General features: G+C 41.2%; 2 protein-coding genes and 1 long non-coding RNA gene across 5 annotated transcripts; 2 read left to right on the forward strand and 1 right to left on the reverse strand.

Moving 5' to 3' along the window:
- Positions 1-758: 758 nt before the first annotated feature.
- On the forward strand, positions 759-2,389 carry c12h19orf25 (chromosome 12 C19orf25 homolog). The gene is made up of 2 exons (XM_077024776.1): positions 759-1,216; positions 1,422-2,389. Exons 1-2 carry the CDS (start codon positions 1,069-1,071, stop codon positions 1,604-1,606), a joined length of 333 nt encoding a protein of 110 aa, XP_076880891.1. The 5' UTR covers positions 759-1,068; the 3' UTR covers positions 1,607-2,389.
- A 540-nt stretch (positions 2,390-2,929) lies between these two features.
- apc2 (APC regulator of WNT signaling pathway 2) lies at positions 2,930-25,902 on the reverse strand. 3 transcript variants are annotated; one of them, XM_077024775.1, is made up of 16 exons: positions 25,799-25,902; positions 18,493-18,651; positions 16,519-16,609; positions 16,122-16,398; positions 15,734-15,842; positions 15,320-15,433; positions 14,726-14,821; positions 13,461-13,553; positions 11,675-12,059; positions 11,468-11,566; positions 11,044-11,183; positions 10,876-10,953; positions 10,647-10,763; positions 10,341-10,555; positions 4,702-10,249; positions 2,930-3,501 (listed from the first exon to the last, which is right to left on the reverse strand). In XM_077024775.1, exons 2-16 carry the CDS (start codon positions 18,631-18,633, stop codon positions 3,484-3,486), a joined length of 7,521 nt encoding a protein of 2,506 aa, XP_076880890.1. In that variant the 5' UTR covers positions 18,634-18,651; positions 25,799-25,902; the 3' UTR covers positions 2,930-3,483. The 3 variants fall into 3 exon arrangements, with proteins under 3 accessions (XP_076880890.1, XP_076880888.1, XP_076880889.1); XM_077024773.1 differs by having other exon boundaries at positions 2,930-10,249; XM_077024774.1 differs by lacking the exon at positions 25,799-25,902 and adding an exon at positions 25,440-25,737 and having other exon boundaries at positions 2,930-10,249.
- LOC143528859 (uncharacterized) lies at positions 17,730-22,536 on the forward strand. The gene is made up of 4 exons (XR_013134537.1): positions 17,730-17,861; positions 18,434-18,561; positions 21,177-21,269; positions 22,398-22,536. It is a non-coding gene; the product is annotated as an uncharacterized LOC143528859 (long non-coding RNA).
- Positions 25,903-27,809: the final 1,907 nt, after the last annotated feature.

Here is a 27,809-nt window from a genome sequence, read left to right on the forward strand (position 1 = left end):
CCCCCTCTTCTCTTGTTTACCTATACTTCCCTATTTCTTTACGTTACACTATTATTTTAGTTTGTTAATCTGATTTTCTTTCTTGTGTTTTGTTGATACGATCCTCTCCTGTAAACCATTATTATTATCATTGTATGGACAATTGATATCGCAGTCAATCAATAAATCAATGAAATTGCAGTATTCATTCAGAGAGTTGGGGGAGCAGCAGCATGTTTCTAATAAAGTGGTAGATTTCTGTGTTGGCTTACAGTCATGATAGTACTCCGGTTCAATATAAGCTTTGTTCTTAAGACATGATTCCCCACATACATTCTTGTGCTGTGAGGATGCTTTTTTTCTAATGACATATGGGGTGAATAAAAATATTTGAAACAGAATAAACATATTAAACATATTTCTGCTCATTTGTGTCGTACAAATCTATGTTTATGCATACACCGTTTATGAAAAATTATACAAGACATCGTTGTATTAGCTGTGACGTCACCCAGACCCTCCATTAATGACCAACTCGCACCAAAATAGTGGAGAAGGGTAATGCTGCAGGCCGGAGCCCCGGTGGGCGTAGGTAAAGGGCGGAGCATGTGCCAATCATTTTCGACTGCAGCCAATCAGGTACTAGACTTTCGTTGTCAATCAATTTTTATTAAGCCAATGATAATTGGCTTTAAAAAAATGATTGACAAGTCTAGTGTAGCCAGAATCTGCTTCTCTCCACGCCAGCAGGTGGCGACGTGTGCGCATGTGCGGCACGCAAGTCGGCCCGACGTAGAAACAATAGCTGTGACGCGTTGTGTGTTGCGCGAGTAGCAAGCTACCGTTTAAAATGACAGTAACGTTAGACATCTAATCTGGAAATGACCAGGAGGTTTTTTATATTTTAAATAAGTTTGTTTCCTATTCTGATTTTATCACTGCTAAAAGTCATATGTTGTCACTGCAAGGAGTTTACAGGGTTTCTGAAATGGCTAACTCCCTCCTAGTGAACTGAAAAGCCACAGCTAGCTGAGAAGCTAATGCAGTTCTAACTGCTAGCAGACTAGGTTGATTAGTAACAGAAAGAAGATGAACATGGGGTCCAAAGGAAAGAAGAGAATGGTGCTGCCAACTCGACCTGAGCCACCATCAGTGGAACAGATCATTGAAGACATAGATCGCGCCTATCCCAATGATCCAGTCTTCAGTATTTTGCAAGATCCAGTTTGTAAAGAAGGTGATGTATCTTAGCTAGTTACCTGATTAATGATCACATCTAACTTCACATCGGTTAGAGTGTTTTCCACCAACCCCTTTATTTATATTTAATATGTTATTTCCTTTGTGGTTAAGTGTTGGTGTGCAGAATATTTTACGCCATGATGTCTGTTATCTTTGCCTTTGAAAATACTAACTTGCAATATGTAATCTTAATTTTCCAGATTTGACAGAAAACTCAAACAACAGTGAAGTGGAAGCCAGGTATCTCCAGAGCAGGCGGTACCTGGAGCTGAACGAGAAGCTCCAGGAGGCACGCGCTGACCTGGTACGAAGGCGAGAGGAGCTCAGGGTTGTGGGGGAATCTTTGGAGCAGAGTGTGGCAGAGGTAAAGGGCAGAGCTGTTTGAACGTCTGTTATGTGCAGTTGGGACACTCACTGAATGAAAAAGCCACGTTGAGGAGTTACTTTGAAGTCTTGAATCTACTGAAATGGCCAATACCACAGATACAGCGGTACTGTCATGCGATGGCACATCAAAAAGGCCTCAACTATTTTGGAAGCACCAGCTTTGCTTTACTCTACCATGACTCTGTACTTAAGTGCTCTTTTTATAGCAGTTAGCAAATTTATCGAATATATCTTGAAATTTATCACAGACCCAGGGCCATTTTATTTAGCTTTCCAAGACATGAACTGTTTTGTTTTCTCAGTTTTGAGATGTTTGGATGGGAATGAATATCTAAGTTAATGATTTTGAAAAGGTTGTCAGGGAAATCAAAATATTTCCAATCATTGGAAGGTATTTCCAATCAAGGTGCTAAGGTAAAGAGCCAAGCCATCAAAACATTTCACTACCAGTTAGTTGAAGAGCTCGGTAGAACTACTGCAACAATCCAAAATCTTTGACAGGAATTGAAACACTGTATCTTATTATTGCCTTAATATGTGATTGGACATGTAAAATTGTTATTTTTTTGTTATTGTGTTTGATTCATGATACATAAACACTAGATTGCTGATTTTGCATCAGCAGAAAACATCAAATCCACCCTCTTGTCTATCTGTAATGGACAAGTCTTTGATTTTGAATCATGATGTTGCTGTTCCACTGTGGCATTTCTTCACCCCAAACATTGTACGAGTTAATAGTAATTCATCTGGAAATAAATATTCAGTCAACAGTAAGTCATTTAAAGTGCCCGTTATTAATTTCCTTTGGCATTGTGCTGGTAATAACTTGGCATGCTATGATTCGGGGTACACTAGTTAATGGCTTTAGATTTTTTATTTTTTATTTGTATTTAATTGGTTCATGCATAGTATATAGATGATTCAGAGTATGTATGCAAGGTCAGTTAAACAGTGCCTAATCTGTTAAACGAGTCTTAAAATCAAATCCATACACAGGCTTTGTGAGAACATTTATTATGGAAATCAACTCTTGGCCATCACTAATAATACTGTTGGTGACAAACACATTCAGAGTTTTGCATTTGGCAAATGGTTCTTAACATTTCCATGTACAAGTATGCTGGCCTATAGATTTGAGCATTTTTCCTCAAAGAATATAAGTACACCAGTAATTTTCGTCCTGCTGCTAACTAGTGAAATGCAACAACACTTCAAATAAGACATTTTCACTCATGGACCTGTACAGTTTCTGTATCTCACCAGCTAATGAGAAATAAAGGGATTTTTATTACGTCATTAAAGATTTTTCATAATGACACTGATTTTAAAACATTTCTGTTGACATGAGTATATTTACATGTCCCACACAAAACACTGTGCATGTCATTTTTATTAGCCACTGAAGTTCACGTGTTTGTTTGAAATGTTCTGTTGTAGAAATAACTGATAATTGGGGCTTTAAATATATGTGGTTCACTCTGTGTGGGCCAACAATGATCAAGTCTCCACACCATACCTTCAAGATATGCATTTCAGTTTATAGAGGTCACACACACACTGTATATTTGTTTGATTGTTATTAATTTCTCAATCAAGCAGGTATAAAATAGCTACACAAAGATTTTTAAACTACTGCACTTAACCATTTGCTAAATAATAAAGGATGTTATATCGTATAACTAGGACAAGAGTGGGTTTACCTGTTGCTATTCTGGTATCATCTGCTTGTGCAATGGTGGTCTGCCTTTGATTGACACAGCATTAGTGGTACTGCAGCATCGCAATGTGCTGATTAAACAGATACTTGTCGAGAAGATCGGGGGGCTTAGTTCCTCTTGAATAATCCAGAGATTTTCACCTCATTGTTGTTCTTCATGACTTAAAGCATACCTGATCATACACAAAATTACATTACCGAAGCTTTTCATATGCAGAAATATGTTAAACCAGCTAAGTGTACTACTTACAGTTGCCAAACAGTTAACAAGTATATTTTTTATTCAACAGAATAGAGATGTATGTGTTTTTTCCTCATTGCTTTCTCCAGTTTTATTATACCTCGGAGGAAAAGATTACTCAACATCAATAACGCACAGGTGTGCAAACAAGGTGAATATAGCACAGTGGTATGCAAATCAAGACCTCAAATCCAAATCCGGTCCTGTATTTTGTAATCACTAGTAGTTGATCAAATGATTAATGAAGCTTGTTGCTCACTTTGTAGTCACATTTGACTCATAGGATGGAAATTCTGTAGGACCTGGACCTTGAGGAATTTGATTTGAATACCTGAGATATACAGCATGCTATCAGTAGTGGTACTAGGAGCGGTTTTTGCTTACTGGGAAGCATTAGAGAGTATTTATCTGCAAATATGTACAGTATCACTAAATGCCAACAAGAATTACATTATGTTTTTGATGTGGTGATTTTAGCTGCTGTACCACAAATATATTTACCTGCAACAATAAAATGTGAAGGCTACGAGCTTCCAAAATCAGTGTTTGTGTGGCATAACGGCATACAAGGAATACCGTGCACAATGCATACATTTGTGGTTTTTTCTCTTTTTCACTGTAACAGTCTTATCACGTTTTTGGTGGTAAATGTTTCAAAATGTATAATAAACAAGTCTCTAATCTTGGGTGATTTGCATATTGATTTACAGGAATGGAGAATTATATGTGGTCATCCATTGTGGTCCATAAGCAACAGTATGTGTGACATTTTGTATGTTCAAGTGTTCAATGTTCAACAAAAATACCAATGGTTCATGTGTGAAACTGTACAAAAATATAAAAAGAAAAAGTGATCATTTCACTTGTATGGTAAGTTCCATATAATAGCTTATGTTCATTGAGAAACTACAGTTCATGCTTGTTTTTCTACATCCAATGTCCAGTGATAGAAAGCTGATAAAGACAGTGTTTGTCAGATAAATAATTTTTGATGCAACCGGCAAGCACAAGACTGAGCATCCGAGGTAAAGAGATGAATGTTGCTCACTAAACCACCTGAGTTTTTACAGCATCAGAAACAAAGTCAAGCTTGTAAAAAAATGAGAGTTTAGGCTTCAAGTTTTTCACCAACCTTCTCAGGTGTAGTTGGTGCTTGACTCTGTGTTTCTGGAGAGCAACAGGCCATAGGGCTAGGAACATAGTTGAATGGCGTGACTCTAACAGCTTTGCTAGGAGAGCTCTGACGAAAGTGAGCTCTGGGAACACTAGAAATGCTCTCCATAGATTGAAAGGTTGAGGTGGAAGCTGTGCTGTAGTTTTTGAGGGATCCATCGGAATCTCCGTCTTGAAGGGTATTTCCCGAAGACTTGCTGATTTTTCTGAGAAGAGCAAGCTTTGTGGCCTCCTCTGAAATCATAGTACCATTATCATTTGTAGGGGAGGTACTTGAGTTGGTCTTATTGGTTGAGACATCTTCAGTTTGAACTGTTGCATCACTTGTTTTGCGTGATATTAGTGTAATTGTTGGTAGTTTTCCTGGTAGTCGTGGAGGCATTGGCTTTTGTCCTTCTGGAGAAGGCATCAGAGGCAGCGCAGTAGGTGGAAGCGTACTCTTTAAAATCTGAGGGACATCTTCATCACGAATCCTTCTCCATGTGACTTTATTATTGTTTCGTGATCCACCTCTGTTCTGCCTCTGCTTTGTGTCCCTCTCACTCTTAGCCCGCCCACTTGAGTCTGAAGATGACGAACGCAGGGAAGAGCGGCTAGTGACACGGCTTAAGATATTTATACTGGGAGAAGAAGAGTATCTTTTGAATGTATCTTCTCTCTTATCCCTTTGCTTTGGCTCAGGAACATTTTTCTGAGGCACTCGTGAAGGACTTTCTGAACTTGTTCTTCTGGCCGGACGCTTCACTGTGAGATTCCTGTCACTGGAGTTTGCCCTTGATAGTACCGTACTCTGTTTAACGATGCCTTGTTGTTGTCCATTCCTTGGCCCTTGAGCTCCCTGCACTCTTCTTGGATCTTGTACTGCTGGCTTTAGTTCCTGGCAACGAGAGGAACACAGAAAAACTGCAGATGCTCCTGGACATGTTCTTCTTGGAGATGCATGCTTAGATGTAGGAACAGAGCGTGAGGAAGAAACATTTTGTCTTGAGAGGTTTGAAGATTCCTTGATGAAAGTCAGCTGTCTCAGGAATCCATTGCGATCTGATTCACCATTGCGTGACTGAGCAGATGTCATGCGAACTAAATCTACTCGATTAGATGGTAGGATTCTTTTCCCTGAAAACTGACTATGTTGTCTGTTGATAGTAGGTTGGTTTGTCACTAAGGGTGAAATTGCTCTTGATGGATTCTGCATGAACGGTATTCTCACAGGGGATTTTTGTGTTTTGTCATTTGGAGATCTTGGGTTTTGATTGGTAGTGGAATTATTTCCTTTCTTCTCTGGTGGACTGTTTGGAGCTGAAGATGCCATTTTCTGACCTTGCTTCATTATTTGAGTTGGGGAGGTTAGCTTTTTCTGAGGCTGCGTGGAAGGGGTTGAACTTTGAGATGATCCTGATGATGAGCTCTTGGGAATCCTGGCAGGAGGAGTTGAGCTTCTCTTGGGCAGTGATAGCTGAGTAGAGTCACTACAGCGCCCTAGTCTATGAAGACTTCTGGACCGGTGTTGAGCCAAATTTGGATTTTTGGGGGCATCTGTTTTGGGGTTTACTTTCATAGGTGGTGGTCTTTGTGAGAGTGTTGTCTCTTTTTTGGGCATATATATCACTGTTCTACCTCTGAAAACTACAGGCAAGTTTGGAACTGGTTTACGTGGGGCAAAATCAAGTGGCTTATTAGACTTCTTGTTGTCTTTGATAACTTTCTTCTTGTCGTTCATGTCATTTTTGGGGGTAAAGCTTGATCCAGACATGAATGAAAGAACAGACTCTGATTCTGATGATGGTTCTTGGGACTTTGAAGCTTGCAACTTTGTGATTATTGTGTTAGCTCCTTCCTGTATTGCCCGCCATTCAACACTGTTGAGATCTGAATCTTTATCAGATGCCATATCATCACTGTCCAAATAATTTTCGTGACCCCAGTCCTCATTTTCTTTTTGAGGAGTTGTTTTCTGTTTTTGTTTTTTCTCTCCTTTTCTTTTTCTGGAGACTTGTTTTTTCTTTTGCTTTGGCATAGCAGATGTTATGCATTTTAACAAAAGATCATCCTCAGAGTCCATACTGACTGAACTTGGTGAACTGTTATCTTCAAATTGATTTGGGATGTTCTGGGATTTTGGACATTGAACTAGGTTGGACATCAAATTTTGTTTATTTCTGTACCATACACACTGTGATTTCCCCTGATGTTCCTCAAAATCAGCATCACTTAAGGAGCTGAGAGATGAGCTGAGGGAGTAACATGGGGGTGCTTCTTCCATAATTAGATTTTGCTTGATTCTGTGAAATCCATTTCTTTGGAAATTGTCAACACGGCCTTTTGTGTTAGCATAGTGGAGCCCCATATTAATTTTACATGAATCGTTCAAATGTTTCTGACGATTCCTTGCCACCATTCCATCTTCATTATTCTTGTCATTATCATAGAAGCAGTAAATTGCATCATCCGTGGGCACTGGATGACAGAGGGACTGAAAAGCAGTGTTGTCCTGTGCATTACTCCTGGAATATGCCTTTTGATTTTGATATCCTTCTGTGCTTTGCTTTCTGGTTGGCAGTTCTAAATGAGGCATGCTCTGTGATAGGTTCTGTCCCTGCTTTTGCATTTGACAAACTGGGGATTGGCTTTGGACTCTTTGCTGGGTCATTTTTGCTGCCATCTCCTTAGTTTGTATGAGCAACCTCTGAGTAGGTGTCATCTGTTTGATTGTTTTGTTCATTTGGTTTGTTATGTCAGACTGGCATGGCATTTTACTTGATTTGTGGAAGCGAGAAAAAAGGCGTAGTTCTTCAATTCTCTTTGCCTCTATATCAATAAGCTTCTGTGTCTCTTTGTTGCGGGAACGCCAGTCCCTTGACCCTTTTACCTTGACAGGGTATTGAAGTGTCTCGTCACTTAATGAAGTTGTGCTCGAGAAATAAATGGGAGTACCTTCAGCAGAATCAGTGTAGGAAGAATCATCTTGATGAATATCTTTCATAGATGATCCAACCTTTCGGCCAGAGCACATCTGATTGTTATTATTCTGAAGCACCATATATACTGGTAACTGCACAGACCGTCGAGCTTGGGAATTGATGGCAGTCATCACAGTAGGTCTTACTTTTTTGAACCTTGAGGGCATTGCTGAATTGATGCATTCCTTGAGAATTTCAATGTCATCGTCCGAGTTGCCCTCACTGTACTGATCTTGATCCATACATGATGGATCATCGATAATGTCCCTCTCCTCAGAGTATTCAGGGTCTTGCTGATTTAACAAGGGAGTAAGCTTGAGCTCTACATCCTTCTGCACATAGTGCTCATGCAGAGGAAGGGCACTCAGACTAGAGGCACAAGAAAAGTTCTCCACTGGTTTTTCAACAGTGAAGTAAATCATTGTGTCCAGGTCTGGAGGTAAATTGAACCGCTCCTTAAAATCTGCAATTTCCATGAATTTCCGCAAACTGTTTTCCCACTGGCCTCCAATGGCACCAAGATTTTGCTGCTCTGGTCCATTTGTTTCAGCACAGCATGGGGTTTTACTGCGACTTGGGGGCATAGTTTGCCCTGGGCTGTCTGGGAGATCACTTGGGCTCACAGTTCCACTTATCATTTCACTACAAGGATCACTTTGTATAGAACTGGCAATTGAAGGGGACTCAAAGCTGCCAAGTGAACTTACAGAGCTGCAACGACTCATCACTAGAGGAGTTTCATGAATATAGTTGTCCGAGGAACTGGATGGGGTCCTGTCCTCTTGTATCATTGGTGATCCTGCCCTGAGGAATGTTTTCTCGTGTCTCATTGGAATCTCAATTGGATTAGTGGTACTATTACTAGTGGGACACACTTTCTGGTCAGTCATAAGCAACTGGCTGTCACTGAAATCCTCTAGAGTTTCATCCTCTTCCTCCTTCCTCACCACATCCCCATCTTCAACCTCAATGATTTCAAGAGACGAGTCACTCTCCAGCTCATTTTCACTTTGGCTCTGTCCATCAAGGGCTCCATCACCAGAAGAAAGAGAGGATAGAGAACTGCAACGTGAGAAGCAGATTGGAGTGTTCTCCACTGAATACTTTTGTGGTGTCTCAAGCTGACCTATTGTTGGGCTTCTTGCAGAGCATATTGGGGAGAACTTGCTAATACTTCCTCCAGTCATCACAGTTGGGACCCAGGCTTGTCTTCTCATTGCTTGAGCTGCCTGTACATTAATAGCTGTCTTTGCAACACCAAACTTGGCAACACTCTGGATCAGTGGAACATGTTGGTAGGAAGGAGAGAGCTTGATGGTAGGTACACTGGTATCAGAAGATACTCTTGTTGATACTGTTGCTGGTGTCTTTTCTTCATCTGTGCTACCATGATCAGGTAATGGTAGATCTTTTGCAGTCCCGGAATCTCTCTCAGGTATCTCATTCTGACACATTACTTTGGAAACACCACCACAATTTAGCAACTGCTCATGAGCTACTTTAAGTTCAAGCTTGTTTGGACGCCTTTGATCTGTTGTTCTCACAGAAGATTGAATCTGGTCCTTACTTCCACAATAGCCATCGCTAGTGCTACCACTGTTAAGGCTGTCATTGGACAAACTTGAGTTGGCCGTTTTTAGCCGCAGAAGGGCATGGGCTCTGCTGAGGCGATCTTTGTGTGAAAAAGAATTGGTTTCAGAAAGGCGACAAGGGGAACAAGAATTGGCTCGTGCCTCATGGAGATCGTCAGGTCCATAATTCCAATCTGCAAAATGGTCCTCAGAACTGAGGCTGAAGCTGTCTTCTGAGGATGTGTGCAAGGTAATATCGTCCACCAGCTTGTCAATTTTTGCCACAGTGTTGGTGATCTTTTTTGCTAACTTTTCAGCAGCCATGGTCACTTCATCTTCAGGAGGCTGGGTCTTTTTATCCTCTGATTGTAAGGGTTCTACATCTCGCTCAGGTTCTGTCTCCCTCTTGCGAGGCTGATTCTGAAGGAAGTTGGAGTTGTTCAGGAACATAGAGAGCATGGAAAATGTTCCTGTGTCTAAGCTACTTGAAACATTGGGAGCTTCATCATCATCAAAACATCCTGAATCTGAGGCATAGTCTTTAGCCAAGCTTTCAATGTGTCTTAAGGGCTTGTTAATATTCAAATGCTTAGGGCTTTGCTTCTCAATTGTATCAAATGTTTCAGCCAGGTGCTTTGCATCTAGTTCAGCTTCCAATGCTTTCTGCTTCCTCATATAAAGTGAAGGCATGCAGGAGCCAGGTGATACGACAGCTGCATCTTTGTATTTGAGTGGTCGGTTTGTGAGGAGGTTTCTCAGCGCTGCAGCACTTCCCATGGCAATCATTTTGTGCTTTGAATGGATGAGATTCCTTAGCATGCTCACAGCTCCTAGGTCCCACAGTAGTTCTTGGTCCTTTGGACTTCGAGCAGACAGGTTCCACAGGGTTCCACATGCATTGCTCACGATAGTTAAACTGTGAGATCGCAGATGCTGTAACAAAGTCTGGAGGCAGTTGTGATCCCTGAGGATTTGTCTGGATGAAAAGAAAAGGGAAAGTATTACTGATTCAATAGGAACAACAACCAAAATGTAATATTTGTCCAAGAAGGAGATCAGAAGAATACCTGTAGTCATCCCGGGTAGCAATAAGACTAGACACGTTGCGTAGAATACCTCCACCACTCTCAATGATTGCAAGTGAATTGGTCTGACAGCGATAGGTAAGGGTACTGACCAGAAACCCAAGAGCACCATCAACAGAGCAAATTGCCACCTTATTCTCAGTGCTATGTGCTGATAAATTCCATAAAGCACTTAGAACACTTTTTAAGGTGGATTCCTGTGTAGACATAAAAATACTGGATTTAATACATTGTAATGTGAACTATTTTAATAGTAGTTATTTATAATTATCAATAGGAATATTTTACCTTTGTGGCCTGAAGTGCACAGGCCATTAATGCTGACACACTGCCTACATCACGAAGGGCTCTCTTGCTGTTAATATCAGCACGCCATGAAAGATTCCTCAGAATGCTTGAGACCACCTGCACAGAAAAAACAATTTTTAAAATGTGAATATAATAAAACATCGCAAAATAATATTTTTCTTTAATTTGGTCTCTGTTATAAGTAGTTAAATATGCGTTCAGATACTACCTGCTGTAATTCCTCACTATCAGATGCAAGCTGGGCAACAATGGCTTGAAGGCAACTTTTCTTTGAACAAAGTGTGGCCTGTAATGAAATGAACATGGTATCCTCATAGCAGCACAAAACCTACAAAACATCATCCAATTGCTCTAGGTCATCTCATCTGTAGTTTACCTTATTTACAACATCTCCATAAGTAAGGTTAGTGAGTGCCATCCCAGCATATCTTCGCAGGGCCATGTTCATTGGCTCATTCTGCATGCCATACAACTCCTGCTCCAGCTGCATTACCTCTGCAATGGCCTGAAGGCCCCCTACATCAAACACACAAACCCAATTAATGTCTTGCATAGGTGTCACAAACTTCTCCTCCAATAGAATAGAAACTTAATGTGATCATAAATCATACAATTTTTTTTGAGAATTCAGGAGTAAAATGTGAGTATGTTTGAATTTAGTAAGCATCTTATGTACTCATGGATTAATTTTAATACGGCTTGCAATAATTTTATTTAAAATTCCTGCAATCTCATACAATTGCTCCACGTTACAAAGCAGATGTACTAAAATCTTGTGATTGAGCAGTGATTCTACATACCAAGTTCATTCATGGCCCTCCGGTACTCCTCTTCAAAGGAGAGCTTCATTATGGCACACAAGGCCTGACAAATCTGGGGATCTACTGGCTCTGGGATGTCTGCATAGTTCAAATCAAAACACGTGAATGTCAGTAATCATGCTGCTGTTGCTTCACATGGGATAAGATCATAATTCAGTTAGGTTGGTTTGCATTATCACGCATTGCCTCTGCACTTTGTCGAAACGCCAGGTGATGGCGTTGTGAGGTGGTTCTCCATCCAGTCCCAGCAGTTCTCGCAGTGTGAGCGGATCTGCTCCAGAACGTGCAGGACCCTCATCTCCCGGCGGGCCTGGCCCTCGTCGGGCTGCGAGTACACAATGTTGTGCAGGGCAGCGCTGGCTCGAGACCGGGCCTCACGGCTGCAGCTGGCGGCCCCAGGTGCCTCTCCACCGCCCCCATCATGCAGCATCTGCACCAGTAGGGGGACACAGCCCGACTTGCGCATGGCAAGGCAGCTTTCCTGCGAGCTGGACATGGCTAACAAGGTACGGGACATCTCTTCCCGATCTCTGGAGGCCAACATAGATAGTAGCCAGAACACCATCTCCACCTGTGGAGCATATTCAGTACAATACAAATATTCAATACAAATAATTCTTTAGGGACATTTTTTTAAACAACATTGTGTTATACATGTTTTATATCAAAATCTCCACACCAAAACACTGGATGACTATAATTATTGTCCACCATTGACACTGACTGTCATGATGTGCTATGCATTGGAGCTTTGAGAAAACAGCAACGGGCAACACAGGTGACATACACTCACTGGCCACGTCATTAGGTACACCTGTCCAACTGCTCATTAACGCAAATGTCAAATCAGCCAATTGCATGGCAGCAACTCAATGCATTTAGGCGTGTAGACATAGCCAAGAAGATCTGCTGCAGTTCAAACTGAGCATCAGAATGGGGAAGAAATGGTGGCATGGTGTCAGATGGGCTGGTCTGAGTATTTCAGAAACTGCTGATCTACTGGGATTTTCACACACAACCATCTCTAGGTTTTACAGAGAATGGTCAGATAAAGAGAAAATATCCAGTGAGCAGCAGTTCTGTGGGCGCAAATGCCTTGTTGATGCCAGAGGTCAGAGGAGAATGTCCAGACTGGTTTGAGCTGATAGAACAGCAACAGTAACTCAAATAACCAGTCATTACAAGAAAAGGCATGTACAAGAACATCTCTGAATGCACAACACCTCCAACCTTGAGGCAGATGGGCTACAGCAGCAGAAGACCACACCAGATGCCACTCCTGTCAGCTAAGAACAGGAAACTGAGGCTACAATTCGCACAGGTTCACCAAAATTGGACACTAGAAGACTAGAAATGTTGCCTGGTCTGATGAGTCTCGATTTCTGCTGTGGCATTCAGATGGTAGGGTGAGAATTTGGCGTCAAAAACATGAAAGCATGGATCCATCCTGCCTTGTATCAACGATTCAGGCTGGTGGTGGTGCAATGGTGTGGGAGATATTTTCCTGGCACACTTTGGGCCCATTAGTACCAATTGAGCATCATGTATTGTTGCTGACTATGTCCATCCCTTTATGACCACAGTTTACCCATCTTCTGATGGCTACTTCCAGCAGGATAACGCAACATGTCATAAAGCGCGAATCATCTCAGACTGGTTTCTTGAACACGACAATGAGTTCACTATGCTCAAATGGCCTCCACAGTCACCAGATCTCAATCCAATAGACCTTTGGGATGTGGTGGAACGAGAGATTTGAATTATGGATGTGCAGCCGACAAATCTGCAGCAACTGCTTGATGCTATCATGTCAATATGGACCAGACTCTCTGAGGAATGTTTCCAGTACCTTGTTGAATCTATGCAGTTCTGAAGGCAAGAGGGGGTCCAACCCAGTACTAGCAAGGTGTACCTAATGAAGTGGCCTGAGTGTAGAGCACACAGATGGTGTGTGAGGACTTCACTCTCTTACTTTGCTTCCTGCTTCTCCAGGTGCCTCAACCGAGCTGTTGCATGCTCCACTTTCCATCTCGGGGACAGACACTTTTGAAAGGGTGTCACTGCTCTGTAGAAATGTATATGAACAAGTGTGTGTTTCTGATACTGCTCTGGGTGTGAGGTGTACTGAAAATAATGCTTAATGGCTCTCTAAAATAACTCATGTTGTCATTTCAAAAACATCCGATTTATTTACTTATGAAAGCTTGTCATTCATGTTTAATTCATTTGAAAGAGATGAAAGCAGCTTTATCACTCTACAGCTAGTGCGGAGGGCAGTGATCCAGCTGAGATGTTTGCATCGGTCAGCCCACTGGGCTCCACAGCAAATCCTCAGACAGCCAAACCAGTAAATTCGTCCTTTCAACTCCAAGCCCATCACTATGGCAACCTTCAGTGCCATGGGAAGACATGTGATCTCATGAGGTCTTCTGAGTCACGTGTGGGCTACACACATGCTACCCTAGATGTCTTTAAAATTAAAATTAGGTATTGGTGGAATGAACACAGTTGCTAAGTAACATAAACTATGTTAAAGTATAAACTCTGTCTTCTTCTTTCATGGCTAAAGTAACATCTGTCATTTAATGATAATTACACTGTTAACCATTAAAAGGTTGCTCTTGCTCTTAATTGAACTGAACAACCAACATGGTGTAGAGAAGTCATTGCTTGTTTAATATGGTCCTCTAGCAGAAGAGTCTGGGCTGGTGTATAAATTAAAGATAGTGAACAGGTAGCAATTGGTACTAAATCTACTCAATGAACACATAATACCCACTACAGTTTCTTTTTCTTGATATTTGGAGTTATCTTTCAACATGAATATTAAAACATTGGATATGGTACATGCACATTAAACAGTGAATTATGTACAGACTATAAGACTGACAAACACTATGACACGTGTACAGTATGTGAACTGCGGTATCTGTGGAATAAGTGTCAGTAATATTTGGAGTAAGACTTAGACTTAGACTTAGAGGCACTTGTCATCCACTTATTTGTCACAGAATTGACCAAATATCAATGTTCTCTTCAGTGAGAGATCGCCATTATGGATAATGTATGGATGAGGTGTTAAATACTATCAGAGTTTGTACTGTATGTCCTGCTTGGTGATTCAGGATTCTACTTTGTTGTCTCATCGTAATATACTTGCTGTCTGCCCCATGACAACACAGATAGATAGTGATGAAGCATATCTGGGTGGGCGGGTGGGCGAGCCCTCCGTCTTACCTGACTCTCTGATTGGGTGGGCTTCTCCTGGGAGCTGCAAGAGCTGTGAACCTCCTGCAGCTCCTTCTCGAGCTGCTCCAGACGAGCCACGCGGATCTGCAGAGCATGAGTGACGAAAGGTTGGGTTAGCTAACATACTCTTAATTCAGTTAACCAACACATAGTAGTAATAGTTTGGTTCATATGAACTATAAAAAAATTAATATGAATTTGAAATGAAAATTAATTTATGCATATATAATAATGTATATGTAATTAACAATAAGGCATTTAGTTTAAAGAAGAAATAGGCTGTGGGCTAAAGCTTTTTTGCCTATGCTTTTTGCCTAACATTATGATAGGTGAAACCTTTACTACTGGAGTTTGACACATTTATACATTTCATGTATAATCCCGGTCATAGCTCAGTTTTATATTTATCTACCACCTTAACTGTCAATATTTTGAACTACACATTTTTTATTCCATGTCACAACTCTTCAAGGTTACTCCTTTGACACATATATACATGGGATATAGATGCCATTCATATTACAAATCACAACAAATCTGATTCACGGTCTGGCTGTTTTTACTCTCCTAACTTTTCTTTACCTGTGTTCTCTGGACCATTTCATCACTGGTACCAAAGCGTTCTTCCATAACGGATCGCAGCTGCTGGGCCTCAAACTCTAACTGCTGGCGAATGAGATCCATTTGTATGGAGAACTGAGACACAGACAAAACACATACACAAGCAGTGATGGTGCTGGCCAGGTCCTACATAATCAAGGCATGCTGCTTTGAGACAAACTGTGCCTTTATAAAAACTCGGCCCTTAAACGCAAACACAAATTGTATTCGTGCACAAGAGCATGTGCTCAGTGACATAATCTCATTTCAGTCTGGGACTTGTAGCGGTCATCTATCAAAAACACTGTGAAACCAGGTGACCTGATTTTCAAACTGAGAGTGTGTGTTTGGCACAAGCGTTAGGGCTGGGGGGGGGGGGGGGGGGGGGACTCTCACGGTGTCGATGTGGGGTAGCTCTGCCAGTCGCTGCGACAGGGCCTGTAGCTGGGAGTAGTACCATCGTCGCTCGCGCTCCTCTTTCTCGATTTCGCTCAACAGCATCGTCCTGCCAAAACAACAAACATGGCACGCAGTCGATCAAGCTCCGAGCCAGAGTGCCCATTCCAGGACTTACAGGGTGCGAGGAGTTGCACTAGCCATGGATGTTATTGTTCAACGTGGTTGGGGTGTGCAAAAGAATCTTGGCTGCTCGGGTTTGAAATGAGTAGTTCGCATGTGTTATTCACATTAGGTGGCATTGCCTCTTTTAAAAAGTGCTTGTTGCACAAAAGGCTGCAGTACGATTCAGTGGTTTGTGCCAAAGAGGCCCGTCTCTGGATCTTACCTCTCCTTGCAGAGTTCCTCTAAGTGCTGGGCAGTGATACGGCCCTCCCCCATAGTGGCGAGGTGCCCGGGGTGTACGGCCGTGCCCTCTCCGGACACAGAGGAGCTCTGACGAGAAGACAAGCAGACAGGGCTGCGTGCTCTGCTCACGCCGCCTGGAGGCGGAGGCGTCCTGTCGTCCCCGTCGCCTGCCGGCTTGACCGCGCTTTTGGCGAACGCCCGCAGATTGTGAGGCTGATGCTTCAGCTCGTAGTAGTTGGTTAAGTCCATATGCAACTCTGAGAACAGGTTTCAAACAAAGACCTAATCAGACTTTTTATATAAGTATATATAGTTGTAATATTGCATATAACGTGAACAGTGGAACTGTATAAGTGTGCGTGCTGTGCTCTGGTCACCTTTGAGCTGGTGGAGCACATCGGCCCTCCCCGAGGAGGCGAGCGTGCAGGCCTCCTGCTCCAGCTTGTTCTGCAGCTGCTTCAGCACCTCCTAAAATGGCGGGAGAGTGTTCACGCTTTGCCTCTAGTCAGTAGCCAACAGCATGCTGACCACAAGCACAGCCCAGGATGGTGTGCGCAGATATTAGCATCTACCCAGCCAACATCCCACTCTGTCTGATGACGGGATGAACTGACCTTCACTGTAAAAGCTGAGCAGGGATTATTCAGCATCTGGGCATGTGTCACGTGTGGGATCACTGGACTTGTGAAATATGACCCATAAGACCACTGCATTACTAAATGCTGCTTTTAAGGTCAGTTAAAAAAATACTTGGTCACAGGTCTTTCGAGAGCTGTATGACTTTGAGTTTACAAGTTTGTGTGTGGTGTCTGAAAATGGTGGCCAAGGGCATTCAAGTGTAAAATCAATCTGTAAACTATTATGGCTGCAATAAAAGCTACATTTGTACTTCAAACGATTTGAGACTATTATTCCACCACGTCTGCCCAGCTCCTCACAGTACACTTTATGAGACTATTAACTTCCTCTGTGCTACATTTTATATATTTACTAATTAAACTGCAAATATAAGGTTTCATGAAATTATGCAGATTAAGACAAAAGTAAAAAAATAAATAAAAACTTCAATGTCACAAAAGCATTTTCCCCCTCATTTGTGTAGTTTTTCAGTGTTGTTAACCTTAACACTGGGATCGCTTTAAAATTAAGAGCCAATGTCATTAGTGTGTGTGTGTGTGTGTGTGTGTGTGTGTGTGTGTGTGTGTGTGTGTGTGTGTGTGTGTGTCTGTCTGTCTGTCATGCTTCAAATGGCTTTGAACTGAATAACCCCACAGCTGTATCACTGGGGTTTTAAAGTTTGATAGTCCAACAGCAGAGTTGTTCACCCACAGAATCCGACCCAGCTGTCTGTGTTTCTCTGCCAGAGTTGAATACAGAAGCATCCAGCTGAATTAAGTCATATTTCTGCACAGCGATCTGAAGGCCTGATGTTTTGAAGGTGTGCATGGGTGGGTTGAAACAGGTCCCATGAATTTTAATTTTGCATTTTGAAATAATTCCAAATTTTCTGCAGATGCAGGCCCTGGCCTGAAAGGCAGTGATCTCTTTAGTGGTTTTCTTCAGTGCTAATGATTTATGTCTCTTTGCAGCATAGAGTGGATCCAAATGAAAGACTTGGCTTGGAAGAGCAGGATTCCCTGGATTAATGCCCAAGATCTGACCTTTTACACAGCAAAAGGAAAGAGCGCTGATGGCATTGGACCCTGAATGGATCTTAAAGGTTTGTAATTATTTACCTTGTCTTTAGCATTAAAAAACTGTAGGTTTAGCTTTAGTGTAACAGCTATACAACAGTCGGTAAACTTGAAACACAACTCTTACTGGAATTCATCGTGAGACTTTGGAGGAATGATGCCATCTCAAACCTGTAACAGTAACTCTGCAATCTGACACTCAGGATCAATACCAAGTGGTTTGGTAGTAAGCGTCACCTTGTATTCCATTTTTATCTTGCACAGAGTTTTTCCTGACCTTCTGGTTTCTGTACAGTAACAGGGACATTACAATGTATTCAACGCATTGGCTCTGAGATGTAGGGCTGGCTCTGTGTAGAGGCTTCACTTAGACGGTGAATTATGCCTGCTACTCATTAGTATCTCGAGACATTTTGTGGAAATTGGGTCGACACTGAACCAAAGACATGCAAATGGAGCTTTCCATTTACTGCAAGGCTCACATAGAGAGCATTTTGTCTTCTGAGATTGCAAAATAGCATTTCAACAATCAAAAGAAAATAATGTGACGTGAACATGCATGTCATTTTCTGCTCTGACTGGGTTTTTGTTATTGCAGGCAGGTTCGGTTCAAACTTGCACACCGGTGAATGGACGGCCTGAGAAGGTCCCGCTCACCTTCATGTCAGAGGTCTCGTTTTCCAGCTTGGACAGGTGATGGGAGTTGTCCTCCAGCTCACGGCGCAGGTGAGAGTTCTCCTTGCGGAGATCCTCCACCTGTTGCACCAGCTGGTCATAGGAGGCCACTGAGTTTGACATCCTCACACAGCCGAGCGCCTGGAAGAGTCAAAGAGCACATTTCAAAACAGCAGCAAGACAACAAAATCCAAAAAGTTGGTTCAGATCAGTCAACCCATGCTAATTTGTTTAGCATAGTCTAAAGCACAAAATCTCGTACTGCCCTTTACTGTGGAAACAAACAATTCAGCTGAGAAAAGTTTCTTTGGTAAAGGACACCACCTTGGGATGTTATCAAATATAACATATCCAACTTATGTATGCTAAGGTTCACAGAGGAAATTTCATCATCTGTCACACTTTATCTCCATTCTCAAAAATGTTTTCACATGGCCGAGCCTGAATGCATACCCGCTGTTCTTGAGAACAGAGAACCCTCCACAAAAGCGGGCTCATAAAGATCCTGTTACAGTAGATGATCCTGTTTCAATAGATGATCCTGTTACATTAGGTGATCCTATTACATTGGGGGATCTTGTTACATTTGACCCACATCGTCTTACATTTGTATGATGCAAGAGGGGACAACTGATATAATTAAGATGGAAATTAAAACCAATGTCCTTGATCTGTGCCTCATGTTTGGACTGAAACCACTAACGCTCCAAAACCTCATCTGTAGCCCGAACACCAAACTTAACATTTTATAGTGCAAAACAAAATAGTATAACTTAATAAAAATTTCACACCTGATATTCAGGATCAAATCATACATTCACAACAAAAACAGAATACAATGTAGCAACCCAGGTTTTAAAGTAATGTAAATAATTTCCAGTATTGAGCAATGATTCTCATGGGACTAATTTGTTTCCAAATGACCTCTATGGATGTCACCTGTCATCAGATTATGAGAATATGAAGAAACCAAGAAGGTAAATGACTTTTGCAAATGTATTGTAAATGTATTGTAAATGTATTGTAAATGTATTGTAAATGTATTGTAAATTAGAATCATTAGGCTAAATGAGCAGATTCTCGGTGCATTATTATCACAGATTTCTCCTTTTCATGGCCAGATTGGCTCTTACAGATTCTCTTGATGTGTACCACATTCACACAGTGATGCTCTAGGCAGGCAGCTGCTGTTTTGGAAAGGGGCTAAAAACTACAAGGCTCAGAATTTTTGTGCCTCCCTGCCATGTTGTCAGCCAGGCGCTCTCCGCGCTGCAGAACTGGAGATGGAGCTGTCTATCTCTCACAGTGCTCTCTGTGATGGAGATGGAGCTGTCTATCTCTCACAGTGCTCTCTGTGATGGAGATGGAGCTGTCTGTCTCTCCCAGTGCTCTCTGTGATGGAGATGGAGCTGCCTGTCTCCCGCAGTGCTCTCTGTGATGGAGATGGAGCTGTCTGTCTCTCGCAGTGCTCTCTGTGATGGAGATGGAGCTGTCTGTCTCTCGCAGTGCTCTCTGTGATGGAGTGCAGCACACCAGTGAAGCTGGCTTTGTTGCGAAGGCTTTGTTGTGCACTGCTGTGCAGGCTGCCTCGATGGGGGAGGTGAGCTGAGCTCCTCCAACATCTAAACTAGTTCCATGAAGGCTTGCTGAAGTCCCCATCAAAATGGGGGACGTGTCCGCTGTTTGGGAGGTCACGCGATAGACCTCCGTGGTTGGGATACTGGCAGGAACACTGCAGTACAAAAGCTTCGATGTTGAATGTAGTGCATATCACAGATGACACAGTTGTTCACATTACTCACATGCTGGTCCTGGCTAGGATGAAACCATCATATATTTATTATATTCACATAAATGACATATTCACTCAAAGCACTGTATTCCAAACCAGGTACTGTTGGGTAATGGCTATTCCCCAGTAAAGGAATCAATAATATAAATAAGTGTGTTATGCAGCCATTTGTAGCTGTCTGTTTGGATTCTATTGAAGTACATTTAAGGGCACACTCAGTTATGTAAAATCAGTTCCTGACTTAGAATCAATCAAACATTGACAGAGGAACAGTGATCAATGCTGAACCAACTGAGGTAGAGTGTAAAACCAGGGTCTTTATTACCATGGCCAACTCCCACACCATGTCATTTACATGGAAACTGTGCCAACTACAGTATAAGCACTGTAGGACCAAAACGTTTTTAAGGGGTGATGATGATGATGATGATGATGTCTACACAAGACAGAATAAGAGTTTCTGATTGTACTAGCTGGCACAGGAGGACACAATGTTAGAGGCTGTGTTTTCATTTGGAATGGCATGAACTAATTAATGCATTCATTATTTTTAACATATTTGGAAGGACAAAAATGAGAGAGTTTGTACAATTTCAAGCAAAGACATTGAGGAAGGAGGTTACAGCATGTAGTACAACCCTCAGGGATTTATACACAAGATGGTTCATCCTCTTCATCCACTTTTTAAACAATTTCTGCACTAATTGACTGAATTCATGACCAGTTGGAAACCAGTCCCTGTATCCCTCATCTCTGAATCTTAATTGGCTCCCGGATATGTGTGCGGTGCAGTGAAGCCTGCGTCTTAAGCTAAGAAATAGACCCATATTCTTCTTTCTTCTCGGATCCTCCTCCACCATGTTTTTATCTGCAGTGGGGCCAGCTGGGCACTCTGGTTGGAGATCCGTCCCTCGAGGAAAATAATTCAGATGGAGCCAAAAGGCATTGATAGCAAGCTGCCAATGAGGTACTGCCACTGTACACCGTTACCATGGTGACACCCAATCTCTGTACCGATGGGTTTTTTTGGAGGGGGTTTGGTGTGTGTGTGTTTGTGTGTGAGTGCTTATTTTGCAGTTATATGGAGAAGTATAAATATATCAAAACAAAGTGCTTCTATTTTGATGCCGTTTTCCAGCTGGTCAACTACAGTATCTGGTGTGTCATTACTGAGGTCTTTGTACACTAAGCTCCCAGAGGTGCCGGTTAACGAAATAGCAGCATATCGTCCATATCTAATATGTGCCTTTTGCTATATATGAATAATCACAATGCTACAGAGATTGCATAACACATCTGGCTATTTTCAGGAATGTTAGTTCTACAAAGACAGTACTGTTTTTCCATGAACACTCACTTCACCAGTACAGTATAATCTGAAAATAGCATGTCCACAAACAAATTACCTTAGCATGAACTACACAGCAGGTTAGGATAGTTAGATGCTCACAGTGCTTACAATTAACTTCTATTATTAGAATTAAGACCAAGCACAGACTAAAATATCATTAATAACAAAATTATAAAAAAAAAATATCAGCTAGTGAAGTCAACACAATCCAGTTTTACATTAGTTGTGTGAATCAAGTTAAAAACATTTCAAGTATTTAGGACAAAACTAAGCCCCTTGATAGGTTTAAGGTGTGCTTGTTGATAGGCAGGGTTAAACAGTCTACAGTACAAGGTCTCATTTCCCCAAATAATTATAGTGTTAAGATCTTAATGAGAGAGAGAGAGAGAGAGAGAGAGAGAGAGAGAGAGAGAGAGAGTGTGTGTGTGTGTGTGTGTGTGTATTCTGTATAATACTCACACTACCATTTTAAGATCTTTGTTTTATGATGCTTTTGGGAAACCCAGCCCTGTTTATTTCATCATCTACGCAGCAAACAACCTTCCCAGTAACACAATCCCAGTCCTGTCTTTACTAGAGGCTGTTCAGTCATGCACACACAATGGCACCCAGTAGACCCAGGACATATTGACAGAATAAAATTACTGCTGCAGATATCCAGCGAAACAAAAGCGTCTCGGTGACAATCAGATCAGAGTGACACTCATCTCCACCTCACTTCATCAGCACCTTTCCTTTCTGCAGAAAACGGTATTAACTGGGAGAAGGCAGCTGGTAGGGCAACGACTGAACTGGGAAAATATTCTCTTTCGCTATCTGTGAAGATTGAATATGGGCTCGGGATTATCCTGTTAAAGAGGAAAGGGCAGGTATGAAAACACAGATGCAAAATGACAGCTTCTCTCAAGGTAATAAAAAACAGGAAAGGCATCGTTTTTTGGCAGGGGTCCTAATTTGTAATATTGGCCTCAGCAGGACCGAGAACAAAGACGAAGGAGTGTAGTACAATCCTCCACCCCTCCCCCCCATCGTCCCCCTCCCTCCCCGCCCACATTACCCACCACCCATTTACTCCGAGACTGTCTGGTTGCTGTGGAAACGACACCTGCGACGGAGGGCAGCATGCCTGTGAATTCTCATTGGGAGACAGAGTGTTCCCATGGTCCTTTATTCCAACAATGACACTGGTACTGTAGTTAGGTGGAGCGCACCACCGTGCCAGGGTTAGTTTTAAACACAGCCTGCTTGTTAAATATGGTCGATAAAGAGACATTATGTTTTAAAATGCTCCATTCTGAAAAAATATATAGAAATGTGGACATTAAAAAAAATTAGTTTTTAGTGTCCCCTAAAGATACATATACATGCTTAGAAAGAAGCTGTGAAAACACAAGGTAAAAAATTATTTTCTTTTTGCAAGATTGACTACAGAAAGAAAACACTACATTAAACTTGTGTAATTGTGAATAGATAAGATTAGTGTCTTTCATTCCACAGGGCGAGGACACAGAACACAGGACACAGGTCTGGAACACCGTGGCCAGGGGACCTGACCCCTGCATGGCCAACAGTGCTGTAGGTTTGCTCATACAGCAACATAGATTTGCCCTTCCAAAGTACATGTACCGAATTATTCACCAGACCAAGAGCCCTGATAATAGTTTAATGTGTCATCAACAATTTTTTCGACACACATAAGGGGTATACACAGCATAAAAATGTAAAACCATGTTCCTGATGTATTTCAGATGAATCAAACAGACACCATACTTTAATGCTGTATAGTAGTTGTCAATGTCAATATGTGGATTGTGAATGAAGTACGAAGACGGATATCACAGGGAGACGGTCGAAACAACCGATATCTTCTCAAAGCATTTCCAAATAGTGCATGGTTGAACCCTTTAGTCACATCTGCTCTTCCTGACTGCAACATCATGTTTATCTTCAACAGGAAAAACCACACCAAGCCTCCTTTAAAAATTGCGTTTTCCTGGCAAGGTGAACAGTGCGTTAAGTGCATCACCTGAAGAGCATCCAGATGCACGGTGATTCTGCTCATTTACAATGTTCAGCAAAGCACCTGGCTCAATGGCTACACTTAACGCAGTTTTAAGGATAAGAGGAAATGTGACTCAAGTTAGTTAACACCTCTGTTGGCTTGTGATCACGTGACACCTTGATGTTATATTGGCCACCACCCAAAACCTTAGAGTGGAAATTCACAAAATAATGGCTTAAGCAGTCACAGCAGTAAATATCAGTTCATCAGTTAATATAAATGTAATGTATTTAATGTAATGGAAATGGTTGAGGAAGACTAAATGTTCTGGTACCCATGATCCCTTTCACATTTTCCATCAAGCACATTACAGTCAGTACTGTGTACTTTACAATACAGTACTTAAGAAGTACTTTACAATAACTCGTGAAACAGACAGACCAAGCAACCCAGCAGCTACTCACTGGGGCAAAATATGATAATAATTGAAACAATTATGTTTATACATCTGGATAAAATATGTTCTTGGTTCAAGAGTAGACAGTACCTGCAGTTGTTGTATTCCAATGAATGAATCTAACTGACATGAAATCTTTATATTTTTCTTTATATTTTATTTACAATGGTGTAAAGTAAGTGAGCTGAGTGAAACGTCTCTGCACAGTGGTGCAAAGGTAAGGGGTTGAATGCAGCTCTAAAGATAGCCAGGAATTATAGCCCAGATTATACCATAGCACTAACACCTAAAAATGATCTAGCACGCTTAACTCACCATCGGTTTTTCCATTTCCTAATTGTATTCCTCAAGAAAATCGTGAAAACACAAGATCATGATGTTAATGTATTCCCTAAAATGAATAAATTAGCATAACATAAGAAAAGGTCACGAAGTTTCTAGCCTTTCTGTGGCTCATCCAGGGGACCATCGCCCTCGGGTTTCTGGCTGCACAAGTTTTAGTTGCAGTAACATGCAGAAACAGGTGAAATAAGCTGTTTGCTGATAGCTCGAGGGCCTGTGTGTTGCATCTAATGTTGTTTTGCATGTGTGACGTGTGACATACATATCAGTCGTTATTCATATAGGCAATTGGCTATCATTCTCGTTGCATATTTTATAAAACACAGTCCTGTTACATATTTTTCTGTTTTTTCCTTCTATTCACATCCGTGCATATGCCTCCATGTTCTTGTTCAATTCGTGCACGTCAACACAACCAAAATGTGTTCGCATAGCCCACAGAAATTCAGATGGATCACATTCAGCGGTATTAGAAAAATATTCTAGGTCACGGTGATACACTATCCTGCAGTCCTAACAAATGACTAAACGTAGTCCTACTGGCGCGAATACCTCAAATATGCTACATATACATTTACAAAGTGCATTAAAATTAATCCCTGTTATTGAACACATAAATCCCTAAACTAATGAATAATATCTTCATCTCTCCCAAAGAGAACCACCCATTCTCGCTTCACACAAATTATTAATTCATTTCTATTGCTTGAAGATGCCTTTTCGATGATATTTCATATATAAGATCGCCTTTTCTGTAACATCTTTTGTCCTTTTTCTGAAATAGCGGAGTGGATGGTGGCCATAGTCGCAGCAGAGCATCCGTTTTACCTCTTGATTGTAATTGACGCAGTAGTAAAGATGCGCATAAGATATTACTGAGATATTATTTAGGAGTTTTGTCGTATTTAATCAAATGTTTTCTTCAGATGTCACCTAAATTATGTTTAGCAGCTAATAATTCGAAATCCTCAGGTAGAGCACCTACCTACGATTTTGCTGTCGACCTTGGTCGTGGCTTCCACGTCAGTGTGTTGAGGGGAGAAACATCGCCTTGTATGGTGTAATAAACCGGATTTCTCCCGGAGCCTATACGCAGGTAAATCTAGAATCTAGTCTTATTGTCGTTTTGCAATAATATATATTTGTTGTTTACGAAGCAATGGCACGAGCAGCCATGTTAAGACCTCTCTTGTCCTCATAAATATTCTCATCAGGACCCCGTTCCTTTGCGACGACACAAACAGCTCATTCATGCATTGTAGACCTATTTGGGCGACACAGATTTACGCGATACACTGTTCTGCACAGCAATAAGAAGCAAATCTTTTAACACCCGAATCTTACCTCATTTTCAGCAGCGTTGATGGTTACTGGGCGTGGATGTGGAACTATCCTTCTCTAAGACTACGCCGCGCTACGCGCAGTGATGCTGCGTGGTTTGATGTCACTACCACCCCTCTCTCTCCCACTCTCTCCCTCTCTCTCTCTCTCTCTCTCTCGCTCTCTTCTCCTCTTCTCTCTTTCTCTCTTTCTTTCTCCCTTGTCTCTCTCAGGTCTTCTTCGCAAGAAATACAACCTTTAAGCGTTTGCTTGCACCAGCAAATGGGGTGCAAGTGAACTATCAACACAGAATATATCATTGTAAAAATGATATTAAATACAGTATAGTCAAATTGAGTTCTACATAATGTAATGTTTCCTTAGTGAATTTCCTTTCCAGTGTAATCTCTTGATGATAATGTCATTCAAAAACTATATTACACAAAGAATACTGTAGTTAGGGTTTGGAACAATGATGTACATACATTGATCAGAATTAGATTTTGAATTAGATAAAAATTGCAAATAAACTTGCTGATTGCATGCAAATGTTCAAAAGTTAAAAATATGAAGAAGTGTTTGAAACCACATGATTTCACTTCAGATAAAAAAAGGCTGTTCCATCTGATACATTATGGCCCGGACATCTACATAAAACGGACATCTCATAGTCCATCTCAAATAATCTAGAATACGCTGCCGATTACAGATGTAACACTTTTAGTTAGGTCATTAGGAATTTTTTAATGATATTCACTGTCTGATCTTGTAACTGTGGCAGGAACACTTGGCTGATTTTCAGTAATACCTGTAGGCCCTGCTTCATATGCTGCAATAGAGCCTACAATATGAACACCTCCACTCTTATTCTGTAGTACCATATGAACACCTCCGCTCTTATTCTGTAGTACCATATGAACACATCCACTCTTATTCTGTAGTACCATATGAACACATCCACTCTTATTCTGTAGTACCATATGAACACATCCGCTCTTATTCTGTAGTACCATATGAACACCTCCACTCTTATTCTGTAGTACCATATGAACACATCCGCTCTTATTCTATATGCACACCTCCGCTCCTATTCTGTAGTACCATATGAACACCTACGCTCTTATTCTGTAGTACCATATGAATATCTCCGCTCTTATTCTGTAGTACCATATGAACACTTCCGCTCTTATTCTGTAGTACCATATGAATATCTCCATTCTTATCCTGTGGTACCATATAAAGACATATGTTTGTATTGTTTAATACCATACCTCCATTCTTATCCTATAGTACCGTATGAAACCTTTGTTCCTGTGGTACCATTTAAAGACTTCTGTTCTTATTGTATGATACCATATGAAGACATCCATTCTGATCCTGTGGTATCATATGAACACCTCCATTCTTATCCAGTAGTACCATATGAACACCTCAGTTCTTATCCAGTAGTACCATATAAAGACCTCTGTTCTTATTACATGATACCATATGAAAACCTCCATTCTTATTCTGGGGTACCATATGAAAACCTTCGTTCTTATTCTGTAGGCTCACATGAACACTTCGATTTTTATCCTGTAGTACTGTATGAACACTCTGTCCTTATGATATTTCTTTTGATGATGACAAATGGTAAATCTGTGAAAACCTTTGTGTTTTTTTTTTGTCATTATGAAACGATTAAATTGGTATAGTGGCCATTTCCATGGCTATTTTCTATTACATTATTAGCTTCAAAACATTAATAAGTTAATCACTAGAGTAGATGGTAATCTTAAAGTAAATCTACGTCTAAGGACCAGGGAGAAAAATCTACATCTACGTGTAGGTGCCGTTTGATAAAACTCGCAATAAGGATTAATAATGTTCATTTTCATCTAATTAAGGCGGTGGATATTTTGTAGTTACTCGTTAAAACCATCGGAGGGAGACAAAGGAGACTTTTTCTGACTTTAACGCCTAGAGAGACGCTAGAGACAATTTTTTATCTTAGTAGGTGAGACGTAGTTAGGAGTCTATAGTGATGCATTGAGAT

Source organism: Brachyhypopomus gauderio, chromosome 12, assembly GCF_052324685.1.
Source record: "Brachyhypopomus gauderio isolate BG-103 chromosome 12, BGAUD_0.2, whole genome shotgun sequence".
NCBI lineage: Eukaryota > Metazoa > Chordata > Actinopteri > Gymnotiformes > Hypopomidae > Brachyhypopomus > Brachyhypopomus gauderio.